We start from the raw sequence: 15,142 nt of genomic DNA, 5'->3' as shown, positions 1-15,142 counted from the left end.
GATATATTTTAGGTCCAGAAGGGCTTTGCCAGGCTGCAGGCAGAGATTCGCTCACGCCAGCTACATGTCCAGTATAAGAAGAAGCGGCAAGCGGCCGTCTTGCTCCAGGCGCAGGTGCGGGGCTACGTGGCCCGCAAAAACTGGAAGCGCAAGAGGGATGCTGTGATCCTACTGCAGGCGCAAACCAGAGGCTTGCTGGCCAGGAGGGCGCGTGAGAAAATGATGAGAAATGTAAGACTTTCATCTAACGGTGTTCTTGCGCGTTATGATTTTTTAAAAACCCTTACAGTGCACTCAAACAATTAGCTGCCGTTGTAATCCATGTCCAATCAGTTTTGACTGAAATGGGCGAATGAACGTTCATCATCACAATAGAATTAGCGATAATATGTTAAGTCTACGACCACATTTATTGATATCGGTTTGATATCGGTATCACATTTTTGGATTGGACGACATCGGGATATCGGTTAAAAAGTCCTTATTGGACAACTGTAGTTCTGGTTCTTTAAGGCTGTGTGGTGGAATGATTCAATAATATACAGTGAAGAAAATAGGTATTTGAACACTCTGCTATTTTGCAAGTTCTCCCACTTAGAAATCATGGAGGGGTCTGAAATTTTGATTGTAGGTGCATGTCCACTGCGAAAGAGGTAATCTAAAAAGAAAAATCCAGAAATCGCAATGTATGATTTTTTAAAAATGATTTATTTATGTGATACAGCTGCAAATAAGTATTTAATACCTGAGAAAACGAATGTTCAGATTCGATACAGTAGCCTTTGCTTGCAATTACAGAGATCAAACCTGTAGTTTTTCACCAGAATTTCTACTGGGTTTAGGTCTGGAGATTGACTAGACCATGCTAGAACCTTGTTATGCAAAGTATTGAGCAACTCTTTTGTTTTGCTGGCTGTGTGCTTCAGGTCATTGTCATGTCGGAAGATCCAAGCACGACTCATCTTCAATGTTCTGACTGAATGAAGGAGGTTGTTCCCCAAAAACTCACAATACAGGGCCCTAGTCATCCTCTCTTTGATACAGTGCACTCGTCCTGTCCCATGTTTCACAGTAGGGATGGTGTTCTTGAGATCGTACTCATCATTCTTCTTCCTTCAAACATGGTTAGTGGAATTATGACCCAAAAGTTCTTATTTTACTCTCATCTGACCACAAAACTTGCTCCCATGACTCTTCTGCATCATCCAAATGGTCATAGGCAAACTTAAGACGGGCTTTGATATGTACTGGTTTAAGAAGGGGAACCTTCCGTGCCATGTATGGTTTCAAACCATGACGTCTAGTGTTTTACCAACATTAACCTTGGAAAATGTGGTCCCAGCGCCTTTCAAGTCATTGACCAACTCCTGTCGTGTAGTTCTGGGCTGATTTCTCACCTTTCTTAGGATCATTGAGACCTATATATTTTACACGGGGCTTGAGATTGGCCGTCAGCTTTTTCCATTTTCCTATGATTGCCCCAACACTGGAACTTTTTTCACCAAGCAGCTTGGCAATTGCTCCGTAGCCCTTTCCAGACTTGTGAACAATTTTGTCTCTGGTGTTTTTGGACAGCTCCTTGGTCTTGACCATGTTACAAGTCTGAGTCTTACTCATTGTATGGGGTGGACAGGTGTCTTTATGCTGCCATCGACCTCAAACAAGTGCTTCTGATTCAGGATAATACATCTAGTTGAGGTGGACTTTTATTGGTGGACTAACAGGTCTTTTTAAGGGTCAGAATTCTAGCTGATAGACAGATGTTCAAATACTTATTTGCAGCTGTATCACACAAAAAAAATGTTACAAAAAAATCATGCATTGTGATTTCTGATTTTTTTCTTTTAGATGATCTCGCTCATAGTGGACATGCAACTAAGATGAAAATTTCAGACTCCTCCATGATTTCTAAGTGGGAGAACTTAGCAGAAAATAGCAGGGTCTTGAAATACTTAACATTGACAAACTGGTTTAAATGCTAACTTTTTTTTTTTTTACACAATGCTCTTAACAAATGGTTCAAACACATATTCCCGCAAAAAAACAAACAAAAAAAACCCGGCTAAATATACCTATAGATTACAAATGCATTAAAATAAACATTGGCTCAAACAAAAACTTAGCTTATGTTGGTCTTAACAGGGAGCAGCTGGATTCAGCCATGTTCAATGAGTTACAGTATATCATATTCACTGTTGCCACTAGAGGGCAGTGTATCCACCCAAATCAATAAAACTAAAGGCAAAGACTTCAAAACAAAGCATTACAACGCCACTTAAATAAATACTCGAAGCAACAAAATTCAAATCTTTTTTCTAATTGAATTACTCGAGTTAATCGATTAATCGTGTCATCACTAGTATCTACTGTATATTTTTGTGTAGCTGTATCTGTCCGCCCAAGAAAAAGAGGCAGAACGTCGGGCAGCCTTGGAGCGTCAAAAGCATCTTGAGGAAGTGTTGAGGCAGAAGAAGGAGATGGAGGCCCAATCCCAGTCCGAGTCCCAAATGGACCAACAAGTGGATGACATCTTTGGCTTTCTGCCAGTCATGGTTGGTGGGCAAGAGGGTCAAGCACCTGCAGGGTTCGAGGTAAGGACCTATAAAACATCCCCAAATCCAACTTTGATGTCAACATTTAATTATGCGTGCTTTCTAGACCTTGGAGAACAAGCGGGTTCTCCTGGACTCGATCGACATTGACACCATCTCTATTGAGGACGAAGAGCTTCTTGTAGAGGACCAAGATGAATTGGATGAATATCCATTCTCCAAGCTGGCATCCATGTACTTTCAAGGCGGGGCGACACCTTCACACATCCGACAGAGGCTGAGGCGGCCGCTACTCTACCACGAGGATGAGGGAGACGTCTTGGTGCTTCTTTTACCTCTAATAGGACGTTCCAAACTGGTTGGGAAGTCGGTAGTTTCTTCTGGCTCCAGCAGTGTTCATTCGCAACTTCCCAATTGTCTGGAACGTAGCCATAATCATCTTGGAGCATTGCTGGTTTCTTCAAGGATTCATTGTTCGGTTGATCTTCTTTGTGTTGTTACCAGGCCTCACTGACAGTCTGGTGGATCATCTTGAGGTTTATGGGGGATCTTCCTGAGCCAAAGAAGCAGTTCCAGGTCCAGGGGAGCTCGTCACAGGAACGATTCCTCACCCAGGATGTCATCAACAGAAAGGACAGACGTCTCAGCCACATGGTCGGGCTGGATCAGGTATAAGACCCTTGAAATACATTACAAGAGGATTTTTTTGTAGCCATGGCTGGACCCTTTGCGCAATTCTTTTTGTTTTAGCGCGTGCTTCGAAACAAAAAGGTTCCGCAGCCCTCTTCTGTCCAGGAGGAGTCCACTACCAACAGAAAGGGATCAATGTTCACAGACCTCTTGTCCAGGAACAAGAAGCCAGCACCGGCTGAAGCGGCCCCAAACGCCAGGGTCTACACTGTCCCTGAAGGAAGCCCTCGAGCTAGGAAAGGCTCTACCTTCACTGACCTTCTGTCCAGGACTAAGAAAAACTCCAACATACAGGAAAACGTAATGCCCAGATCTTCATCTAGCTTCCGGAAACCCTCAATCATTATGGAAGAGGTACTTTTATGTTGTCCTGCTTTTGGTCTTCCTCTTAATAGGCCGTTTCACCGGGATGTCACACCAGTTGTTTTCCAAACATTATGAAAAGGTATTTGTTCTCTTTAGTCTGAGGATCAAACAGAGGTGTCCAAGGCTCCTACTCTGGAAACGCTGAAGGAGGATGGTGGCGAAATCATGATCGGTGAGGGTCCTACCCTGGACCGGCCCCTAACGTCTCTGGAGAAGCTGCACATCATTGTGGGCTATGCCATCGTCCGGCGAGACCTCAGGGATGAGATCTATTGCCAAATCTGCAAGCAGCTCCACGACAACAACAACCGCAACAGCTACTTTCGAGGGTGGATTCTGCTCTCGCTCTGTCTTGGCGTCTTCCCGCCGAGCGATCAGATTATAAAGGTGAGGAGGCCATTTTGATCATCTGAGAGGCTATTTTTACACTTTCAGAGACCATTTGGACCCTCAGCATCAGTGTTAGCCACGCTATCTTCACAATTTCCACTTTCTACACCTCGATTTGGGAATCCCTACATAGGTCTGTGGTTGTTAATTTTGTTCTCCGGCTCTTCTACTGCGACAGTACATCCAGAGTTTCATTCGCTCTGCTCCGAGCGGCTACGCTGTCTACTGCTCAGAGAGGCTGCGTCGCACCCTCGCCAATGGTGTAAGAGGGGAGCCTCCCGCCTGGCTTGAGCTACAGGTATTACACTTGATACGATTTTGGGCAAAGATTCATGGTTTACAACAATTTTTGACATGATAGGCAACCAAGACGAAGAAGCCCATGGTAGTGTCTGTCACGCTAATGGATGGACGCTCCGTCAACATTCCCGTGGACTCGGCATCCACATCCAAGGAGATCTGTGAACTCCTGGCCAACACAGTCAAACTGAAAGACACATTTGGCTTTTCCATCTACGTGGCTCTGTATGAAAAGGTAAATATTGTAGTGGAGGATGTTGGTGAGTCTTGTTGTTGAGTTTGTGTTGTCGTCTGCTTCTCTCGTGTTCTCTGTCTACCGGAAAACGTGCGACAAAGAGTTCCCCTCCGGAATACAACATACCCCACGTTGGTTCCGTCGGTGATTTATGTACAGAGGATGAAGGGTCACTAGAATATATAAAATGTTTAAATAAAACAAATATTGTATATTTTAAATTGAACCTTTTCATGCATACATTATGTATATTTTTTCCTTAACTGGTTTTATATAAGACGGGGGTCTCAGCTTTAGGACATAGGGGCAAATTTGCGGCCCATGGGACAATATTTTTGGGCCCTCATTGGACATCCAACCGTAGTATTGGACTGCCTGCACGTATTGCGTGATGGGAGCTAATATAAAATATAAATAATTTTAAATGAAATGAATGATTTAATTGAAGGCTTCATTTTGGAACAAAAAACATTTAAAGAGTAATAAATATATATATATTTCATGTTTGTATGTGTATTTGTGTTTACTTGTACTAAAAGAACGTGTGCTTGCGTGTATTTGTACTAGAGGTACGTGTACTTATACTACAAGTACGTGTACTTTAGTGTACTTATACTACAATTACAGGTCGACCCCAGTAGTCGGCCTACGCGATTTCAACTTTACGACGCCGGAATCTCGTCCGCCATTATCTCCAGTCGCTTTTTTTTTTTTTTTTTTTAATTAAGCTGCTTAAACAGTACCTTATTGTACCACACAGTATCTTATTTTTAAACTTTATTAACTTGACGTGTTCTGTCCTCACTAAACGTGAAGTTGTTCAGCTTGACAGACAACAAACAAGGCAATTGTGGTTTTTGAAGCTTTTTCCTTCCTTCACTTTTGACAGTTTGTAAAGGTGTAGCACACATATATACATTTATGTTAAAAACGACACACATTTTAACAATAAAACACCTGACATAAAGCAATTGGAGTTCAAATGTCCATCTCGTCTGATCAAACTATGAATTAGATTAAATTATCCTAATTTGCTTATCAAAAATCTGCTAGCTTAAATGCTACGAATGCTAACGTCTTTACAATTTTCATAGCAAATTTCGCACACATTACTCCACGAACTGTAGCTCTAAACTTAATTACAACTGCGTACACAAACATATATTAGCTGAAAATACTTACAGCCTTATGTGGGCCAAAGGAGTCCTATATCCATGTCAGACGAGTATCCCACTCAGTCGTAGAAGCCAAGGCGACAATCCAGCCACACCCAACGCTGCCGCCAGAGGGCAGTGTATCCTCCATCATTAGACGAAATACTTTTGGACATTTTGGATAGTTATTTTTAAAGGGTTAATTCCAATTTACGCGAAAATTCTGGTTACGTCGCCAGTGTAGGAACGGAACTCGTTCGTAACCTGTATGTGTACTTGTGTGTAGTCGTACTACGTGTAAGTGTACTTGTGCTACGTGTATGTGTAATTATGTACTTGTAGCACAAGAACAAGTACTTGCGTGTACTCAAACTAAGTGTAAGTGTACTTGTACTAAAAGAACAAATACGTACATATACTTGCATGTAACTGTACTTCAAGTGCGTGTACTTGCGTGTACTTGAAATACAAGTAGTTGTACTCACATGTACTTGTACTAAAAGTATGTGTACTTATGTGTACTTGCGCTAGATGTACTGTACGTGCATTTGGGTGTACTTGTATTACAATTAGGATTGGGCATCGAGCATCAATGGGAACCGGTTCTAACACTCCGATGCTCCCGGAATCGTTTGAATTTTAAAATTTCGATTCCTTGTTTTGATGCCCTGATCGCCGAGCGGGAAAAAAAATGCTTGAGTTTAAAGACTGATGTTTGTATACAAGTTATAATTAGCCATGTGAGAGGTTCATTTAATTTCAAAAAACGTCGAGAAGTTAAGACTTTAAGATGAACTGTGCAATTTTTTTGGACCCTGCATTTTTTTTTTTAACCCTGCCTCTTAAAAGAATCGGAATCGGGAATCGTTCGGAACCGAAATTGAAACCGGAATCGTTCAATTTCAAATTATGCCCAACCCTAATTACAATTGTGTTTACTTGTACTTTCGTGTATTGGTACAACTTGACTGACTAGCATAGCAAAGCCACACAAATTCTTCAGAAATTGCATTGTCTAGTTTAAATAGTAATAGGTAAGAATAATTTTTAAGAAATCAAACAAAACACAAGGAAAAAAAAAAAAAGACTAGCCATTAGTAATAGAAAAATAAATGTAGATATGATAATAATTCTAAATAAAATAATTTTCGAATAAATGATCAAGTCCGGCCTCTCCCAGTTGAAATGGATTGGATATCTATTGCCATCAATAGGTGTTTTCAATAACAATTTCCTTATTTTACTAACCACCACAGCACATGCTCTGTGAACTGGAATGGTAGTGAATGTGAAAGGCTTAGTGCCTACTGTCTCTGAAAGGTTGAAGTATCAAAAAATTAAGTCTTACTCATACAGTCAAATGACTCAAGTACCCCTCCTCTACTATCACTAACACGTTATCTGGGTTTAAAGTGCAGGTTAGACTTTATTAACCTGTGGATTCCTGTGACCAAGGTCTGGGCCCTAGGTGGTGGCCGTGAGCATGTGATGGACGCCATCTCTCAATGCGAGCAGGAGGTGAAGCGGCGGGGCGGCCAAGAGCAGCATGCGCCCTGGCGCCTATTCTTTCGCAAGGAGATCTTCACACCATGGCACGACTGCTCTGAGGACAAAATTAGCACGGAGCTAATCTACCGGCAGGTTGTCCACGGCCTGAAATTCGGCGAGTACCTGGCAGAGAAGGTAGGCTTGGACCTGGATAATGAGGCAGGTGCTCAATCAGTAAACATTTTACTTCATGTGTTTCCTTCTTGATGCAGGAAGATGATTTTGTCCAACTCGCCGCTAAACATCTCTACATTCAGCATGGCTCTGATAACAGCAATGAAGCGGCGAAGGAGGCGGTGCAGGCCATCATCAGCAACTCCCTGCTGGAGGCCAAGTCTGAAGCCAAATGGGTACAAATGGTTAGCACAGCCTACGCTGAGGTGAGTCATGATCCAACAACGTCGCCTGCGAGCAACCGATGTCTCATAGTGAGTTCCTTTCATGCCAGAGTTCTTACTTGAGTTCCCAACAAAAAGCAAATTCGGTGAAAGCGGAGATAGTGGACTACGCCCGTGAGAGGTGGCCCATCTTCTTCTCCAGGTTCTTTGAGGTGGTCAAGGTGTCAGGTGGGATTTTATTCAATCAGACATCTATGAGAAGGAAACTTCTAGAGATGGAGCAACTAGTGTTGCACCAAATCGATACTGGTATTGGAAGGGGCCTCGTTACGAAACTAAAATACAGGCATTCAGAGTACTAAGAAATAATGCACCAATGCTGCGCAATACATGCTCTTCGAGATTTAGTTTCCAACCGCCGGTTGTCCTCCTCATGATGGCCGCCGATTACAAACGCTGCAAAAGTAGAAAACAAAAAAGAAAACAATGAAGAAGAAGGCAAAGAAAAATACATTTGGTAACTTCAGTTTTAGTTGATTTTAGCGACGCCGTTGGACAAAAGCGGTAGTGTTTTGCCTTACGGAAGATTGCGTTTCCCATGAGGACCAGCGCTGCGTTACCCATGAGGACCCGTGCACACCTGAATATTGTCGTAAAATCATGATGGTTGCCTGCAGATGGATTAAACAACAATTTTGTTTCCAGCAGCTGTGCGAAGGATGAAATGTAATAAGGAAATGAATGCAGTTGTTGCTGAACAATAGCATATGACAGTTAGCAGCTGTCTGGAGAGTCAGTAGAGATTTTATTCTGCTCATTTAGTAGTCATATTGGTAACACGATATAATAACTATCCGTTTTACTAGTTAATAGATCATTAGTAAACTGTTGATGATAAATGATTTATTGTTGATTTGTGAAGTATTTGTTAACAGTTTGTTAAGCATTTACAGGGTGTTCTTAACCTGAAACGCAGTTTGTGTAGAAACGTTTCAAGTTTCTGTGTGTAACGTTTGGCATTCCTATCTTTTCAGGTTAAGAAATGCCGTTCACTTCAAAAGAAAAGGCATTTTGATAAGGCATTTTGCAGGCAGCGCTCATGTTGCACATTTATGAAAATCTGCCATAGAACCAACAAATATTTGTACTTTTCTTTGTATATTTAACCAATAAAACTTATGACCTTCAACATAAAGTATATAGTTTTATTGATGTACTTTTCTTTGTATATTTAACCAATAAAACTTATGACCTTCAACATAAAGTATATAGTTTTATTGAGATCCATCAACAAGCACGGGCATTTAGAATGGGGTCACCCATATTGGAACACTCTGTAAATGCTTAACAAACTGTTAACAAGTACTTCACAAATCAACAATAAATCATTTATCAACAGTTTACTAATGATCTATTAACTGGTAAAATGGATAGTTATTATAAAGTGTTACCGTCATATTTTCAATGTTAGCGTCTATACTCTAAATGGTGGATAAATGTACATGTCAAACAGTAATACCAGCCAAGATTTAACATTTTATCAACAATGACATCGACATGAGCATCTAAATATAAATATGTAGTAATAATAATCATATTAGCTTTTGTTAGAAGGAGGGAAAACGGAAAAGTAGGCGAGGTGTAGTTTGCTAGCAAAAGTGATTGGCACATGAGCTAAGCTAATGTACTAAGGTGGTGTACATGTTTCACAAAGATTTCTAAGCAGTGTTTGATCAAGCAACCAATATTTTACATTCAAGTATGCAGTAATTTAGTATTAAAAGAAAACAATTGTTTATATTTACCAAATTAGTCTTTGGGATATTTCCAGGTCCAGCAATGCCAAAGAACAAGTTCATCGTGGCCATAAACTGGACTGGCATCACCTTCCTGGATGAGCGAGAAAAGAGACTACTGGAACTCTCTTTCCCAGAGGTCACTGGCGTTAACTCTAAACGGTAAAAAGCAAAGGAGTGGAGTGTCCTAACTACGGCCCGCAGCAAATTAAGAAAATATCATTTAATTTGGCCAGCACAAGTAGTTTAAATTCAGTCTACATTTGTTGCACTTCTCAGCTTTAACACTAGATGGAGATAGTCACTTTAACAGTGCCTTTCTATTAGCTCAGGGATCAAAACCTAACATGTTGAAAACAATATAGGAAACTTGTAGATTTTCAGTATTTTTACAGAAACAAACATACATATATATAAAAATAATCCAAAAATAATCTAATGTAGGGCTGCAGCTATCGATTACTTTAGTAGTCGATTAATCTATGAACTAGTTAGTTCGAATAATCGAGTAATCGGATTAGGAACAAAAAAAAATTAAAGTACCTGCAAAAACAAACAATTGGCTAACTTGCATAGCAAAATTCCGCTAGCTTCAATGCTATAAAATGCTTTTTTTTTTAAACAATGCTCTTAACAAATCGTTCAAACATATATTCCCACAAAAACTGCTAAATATACCCATAAACTAAATTCTGAATGTATTAAACAAACAAATTAGCTCAAACAAAAACCTACCATATGTTGGTCTTAACAGGGAGCAGCTGGATTCAGCAATGTTAAAAGAGTGATAACAGTGTCATATTCACTGTTATCACTAGAGGCCAGTGTATCCACCCAAATCAATAAAAATAAATGCAAACACTTTCAAAACAAACTATTACAATGCCACTTTAATTAAACAAATACTTGAAGCAGCAAAATTTAATTTAAAGTATTTTTCTAATCGAATTACTCGAGTAAATCGGTTAATCGTTGCGACACTAATCCAATGTCCACATTGAGCTATCACTCTTGTGATTTTCTTGACATTTTTGCAGTCGTTAGCCATTCTGTTTGTTCTGTAAAGTTAGTAATGTGTATATATATATCTATATTAGGACTGTCAAACGATTAAAACTTTTAATCGAGTTAATTACAGCTTAAAAATTAATTAATCGTAATTAATCGCAATTCAAACCATCTATAAAATATGCCGTATTTTTCTGTAAATTATTGTTGGAATGGAAAGAAGACACAAGAAGGATTTATACATTCAACATACGGTACATAAATACTGTATTTGTTTATTATAACAATAAATCAACAAGATGGCATTAACATTATTAACATTCTGTTAAAGCGATCCATGGAAAGAAAGACTTGTAGTTCTTAAAAGATAAATGTTAGTACAAGTTATAGAAATTTTATATTAAAACCCCTCTTAATGTTTTCGTTTTAATAAAATTTGTAAAATTTTCAATCAAAAAAAAAAACTAGTTGCTCGCCATTGTTGATGTCAATAATTACACCATGCTCACTCATGGTACTAACCCTTAAAATCAGTTGGACCCAAACGCCAGCAGAGGGCGCCAAACACACACACACAAAAAAAAGTAACAAGCGGACATTACATTGTACTGTCATTTTAGTCTGTTTGAGCGGGGCATGTGCGTTAATTGCGTCAAATATTTTAACGTGATTAATTAAAAAAATTAATTACCGCCCGTTAACGATAATTTTGACACCCCTAATATATATATATATATATATATATATATATATATATGATAGAGGACCTGAGATTGAGATGAACACCCACCCTACCAGGGGAGATGGTGGGAGGGTGAGGGAATATTTTAAAATATATATTCCCCTGGATTAAATGGTACGTCTTACATTACTGTTTGTTTATTTCATCCAGGGATGCTAAAGGCCCAACAGTGTCATTACTGACTCTGAAGGGAGACTTCACCTTGAGTGGATCCACAGTGGAAGACATGGCTGGGCTGGTCACCATGTTCCTCAGCGGACTGACGGAGCGCTCGCAATACGCCGTGACCCTGAAAGAGATTGATAAACCAGGTTTGCCACAAGATTTACTGGCCTTTCTTTAAAAAACAGCTAACTACGTCTGTTCCTCTGACAGACGACCCAACGTTCCTGGGCTTTAAGAAAGGCGAGCTCATCATCATACTCAAAGACAACGAGTTCTCACAGCAGCGCGGCTGGATCAATGGGCAAAACGACAGAACGGGAAAAACGGGGGCAGTTCCCATGGAGGCCATCTTAATCCTACCAACACTCAGCAAACCCTCCAATGAAGTCATGGTATTGAAATCATCAGTACATCTTCTCAACTGGGTTTGTTTTAATTACGATTTTTTTCATTTCCATATCAGAGCCTGCTCAACCTGTCCCCAAACCAGCGAAAGACCATTCTTGCCAACCAGAAAGACAATGGCACAATTGAGAGACAAGCACCGGTTACTCTAAGGGAGTTTTCCCTCGAGTATTTCAGGTGATTTCACCTTCGTTCGTGTCAAACGTCATCTGTCCGAGAAAGCTCTACCAACGAGCTTGTGCCCACGATTCTACAGGCAGCCCACAAAAGATGTAAATCAGCAGGTCATCTCGCGAAACTCTGCCCCCGAGCGCTTGTGGTTGAACTCACGTGAGCCCATCAGACAGCCGCTTCTCAAAAAGCTTGTGGGCAATACAGAGCTGAGCCACAAAGCCTGTCTGGCCTTCACCGATATCCTCTTGTTGACGTCATTTTGCTGTGGCACAACTTTAAATATTCCCTCAATGGAATCCAAACGTTCCTATTTCTTCCTTGACTCCCTGCGCACCTATCTTAAAGTATATGGGCGATTACCCCACCAAGCAGATGCAGAGTCCCCTCGAACTCACTGACCAGATCTTTGAACCCGCCATGGAAAACGAGAATCTTAGAGATGAGATTTACTGCCAGATTATGAAGCAGATGAGCAGCAACAATAACCGGTAAGGTCCAGTTACATTTTTTTTTGCCTTATACAGGTAGTCCCCGGGTTACAACTTGCTCAATTTTGACTTCACGATGCCGAAGTCTCGTCCGCCATTCTGTCTCCAGTCGGGATTTTTTTTCTTTTTTTTTTTTTGACACCGTCAGGCCCAACCCGCTGTCATCTCCGGTTCTTATGTGTCCGCCCGAGAAGTGCCCTTCTCGGCCTGGGAGCGTCATAACGCCCGCCGCAACCGCTGGTTCTCCTCTGAGCGCCAACTAAGCGCCTTTTTCAGACAGGGATTTTTTTAAAGCCCGAATAGTCATTCAATATAATAGCATTTAACACAACGTACCTCACAGTATCTTAGTCTTTATTTGATCTTAATAATATGACGTATAATTCATGGTTTTGGACCGTTATTTTGTATTTAGAGGTACTTAAAGGGTTCTGATTTACTCGGAAATTCGGGTTACATCGCCAGTCTAGGAACGGAACTCGTTCGTAACCCAGGGACTACCTGTATACCATAATAGTATCGGTATTTTTGAGGGACAACGAGAACCAAAAGTGGTATTTGCGATGTGGCAAAATGGATTTGCCATGTGGCATTTTTTGCCATGTGGCAAAATCCATTTTGCCATGTGGCATTTTTTTTGCCATGTGACTAAATGGATTTTGCCATGTGGCATTTTTTGCCATGTGGCAACATGGATTTTGCCATGTGGCATTTTTTTTGTCTTGAGGCATTTTTTGCCATGTGTCAAAATCCATTATGCCATGTGGCATTTTTTTTGCCATGTGACAAAATGGATTTTGCCATGTGGCATTTTTTTCCCCTTGAGGCATTTTTTGCCATGTGTCATAATCCATTTTGCCATGTGGCATTTTTTTGCCATGTGGAAAAATACATGTTGCCATGTGGCATTTTTTTGCCATGTGACAATATGGATTTTGCCATGTGGCATTTTTTTTTTGCCTTAAAGCATTTTTTGCCATGTGTCGAAATCCATTTTGCCTTGTGACATTTTTTTTTTGCCATATGACAAAATGGATTTTGCCACATGGCAAATGTTGCCAAATGGATTTTGCCATGTGGCAAAATGGATTTTGCCATGTGGCATTTTTTTTTTTTGCCTTTTGGAATTTTTTGCCTTGTGACAAAATGGATTTTGCCATGTGGCAGGAAAAACAGTTTTTACATTTACATCATCATCATTACATCTACATTTTTTAGATGATTCACATAGTCTTCAAAAAGAACATTCAGGTAATCAAGGCTAGAGTTGTTGAACGTATGGTTCCACTAAAATGTGACAAAAACATCCCCATTCATTTCCAATGAGAAACAAAATGACCTGATATCAATAAGAAGTGACCTAAGTGACCTGAAAAGCTTTAAAATCTAAAGGGAGTGACCCAATAATGCCCTAAATGAACAGGAAATGATAAAAATGTACAGGAAGTGACCTTGGAATGCCCCAAAATGTGCGTGAAGTGACCTGTATGAACCCTAAAATAAAAAATGAAGGAATCCAAAATCAATTCATTGCCTGCTAACTTAAATTTATTTAAACAAGGAGGACTGGGTGTGAACACTCATCTTTTGGTGTCAATGACAGCACTAGACGTCCAATCCATTTTGACTGAGAGGTGCGAATGAATAAACATTCATTCCCACCTCCCACTCAAAATGAATTGGACATCTTGCTCTTTCAATTTCAGGTCAGTGAGTTAACAAGAAAGTGACCTAGAATTCCCTAAAATTATTGGGAAGTGACCCAAATTCTACAGCTGTGGCTCTTAACTGGGGTCAATCGAACCCCAGGGGTTCGGTGAGTAAGCCTCAGGGGTTCGCAAAGAAACGCAAAGCCCTATTTTGTATTCTGACTAAATCTAGGCGAAGTGGCGTTTTAGACCAGGTTTTGGACTGGTTTGCCCTCAATTTACAGGCTTATTCCATTAAATGGGAGGAGAAATCAGTTTGCCTAGTGGAACGTTGACTGGCACTTGGTATGAGGAAGTCTAACAGACATAAAGATAACGTGAAATGCGATGCTTCATTTTACGCCACGAAAATAGTACGTGATGCAAGGATGTGACAATAAAATGAGAATGTAGACATAAAAACAAGACAAAAAAAAACTTAAATGAAATGAGCTTCGTTTTCCAACGTGAAAATCAACGGCAAAAGGCAAAATTATGTGTAGTAAATTCGAAATCTGGAAGAAATTTGAACAGGAATTCACTCAGACGTTAGCTTGCTCTGTTTTAAATGCGTAAAAAAATGGCTTTATTATAAAATTCCGAAGGGTTCAGTGAATGCACCTCTGAAACTTGTGGGGTTCTGTACCTTTAGCAAGGTTAAGAACCACTGTTCTACGGCAAAGCATCCTCAATTTCTAGTTATTTACTATTTTAATGCATTTGCAGGTTTAGCGTTGAGCAGGGTTGGCAGCTGCTCTGGTTGTGCTGCGGCCTCTTCCCTCCCAGCCAGTCACTTTTGAAGCACGCTCAGAAATTTTTGGAGTCGCGGCGCCGAGAAGCACTAGCTCCAGACTGCCTGAAACGACTGCAGAGCTCTTTGAGGTCAGGAGATACCATAGGTGGCCCTTCTGGCTGGTTACTAAGGTTTGCTTCTGTCCTGGCGCAGAATGGAGCCTAGGAAGTTTCCCCCGCACCAGGTCGAAGTGGACGCAATCCAGCAGAACAGCACTCAGATCTTCCACAAAGTCCATTTTCCCAATGACACGGGGGAGGTACAGTATGTTCAACTTGTCGCACACTTAAGACTGAAGCACTTTACTCTG

General features: G+C 40.5%; 1 protein-coding gene across 3 annotated transcripts in view; it reads left to right on the top strand.

Annotated features, from left to right (window-relative positions):
* Nucleotides 1-15,142, top strand: part of LOC130918608 (unconventional myosin-VIIb) — a 49,140-nt gene that overhangs the window by 22,935 nt on the left and 11,063 nt on the right. For all 3 annotated transcript variants that reach the window (XM_057840446.1, XM_057840445.1, XM_057840444.1), the window contains 19 exons: nucleotides 13-231; nucleotides 2,385-2,591; nucleotides 2,659-2,874; nucleotides 3,057-3,221; nucleotides 3,303-3,596; nucleotides 3,705-3,995; nucleotides 4,177-4,296; nucleotides 4,360-4,533; nucleotides 7,143-7,370; nucleotides 7,448-7,615; nucleotides 7,684-7,801; nucleotides 9,405-9,531; nucleotides 11,270-11,430; nucleotides 11,495-11,676; nucleotides 11,748-11,866; nucleotides 11,946-12,100; nucleotides 12,198-12,351; nucleotides 14,766-14,921; nucleotides 14,986-15,091. In XM_057840446.1, coding sequence (XP_057696429.1) covers nucleotides 13-231; nucleotides 2,385-2,591; nucleotides 2,659-2,874; nucleotides 3,057-3,221; nucleotides 3,303-3,596; nucleotides 3,705-3,995; nucleotides 4,177-4,296; nucleotides 4,360-4,533; nucleotides 7,143-7,370; nucleotides 7,448-7,615; nucleotides 7,684-7,801; nucleotides 9,405-9,531; nucleotides 11,270-11,430; nucleotides 11,495-11,676; nucleotides 11,748-11,866; nucleotides 11,946-12,100; nucleotides 12,198-12,351; nucleotides 14,766-14,921; nucleotides 14,986-15,091 — 3,360 coding nt within the window. The remainder of the gene's footprint in view (nucleotides 1-12; nucleotides 232-2,384; nucleotides 2,592-2,658; nucleotides 2,875-3,056; nucleotides 3,222-3,302; nucleotides 3,597-3,704; nucleotides 3,996-4,176; nucleotides 4,297-4,359; nucleotides 4,534-7,142; nucleotides 7,371-7,447; nucleotides 7,616-7,683; nucleotides 7,802-9,404; nucleotides 9,532-11,269; nucleotides 11,431-11,494; nucleotides 11,677-11,747; nucleotides 11,867-11,945; nucleotides 12,101-12,197; nucleotides 12,352-14,765; nucleotides 14,922-14,985; nucleotides 15,092-15,142) is intronic.

This window comes from Corythoichthys intestinalis, chromosome 7 (genome assembly GCF_030265065.1).
Source record: "Corythoichthys intestinalis isolate RoL2023-P3 chromosome 7, ASM3026506v1, whole genome shotgun sequence".
Classification (NCBI taxonomy): Eukaryota; Metazoa; Chordata; class Actinopteri; order Syngnathiformes; family Syngnathidae; genus Corythoichthys; species Corythoichthys intestinalis.
Note: the sequence above shows the minus strand (reverse complement) of the source record. Positions and strands in the feature narration are given on the sequence as shown.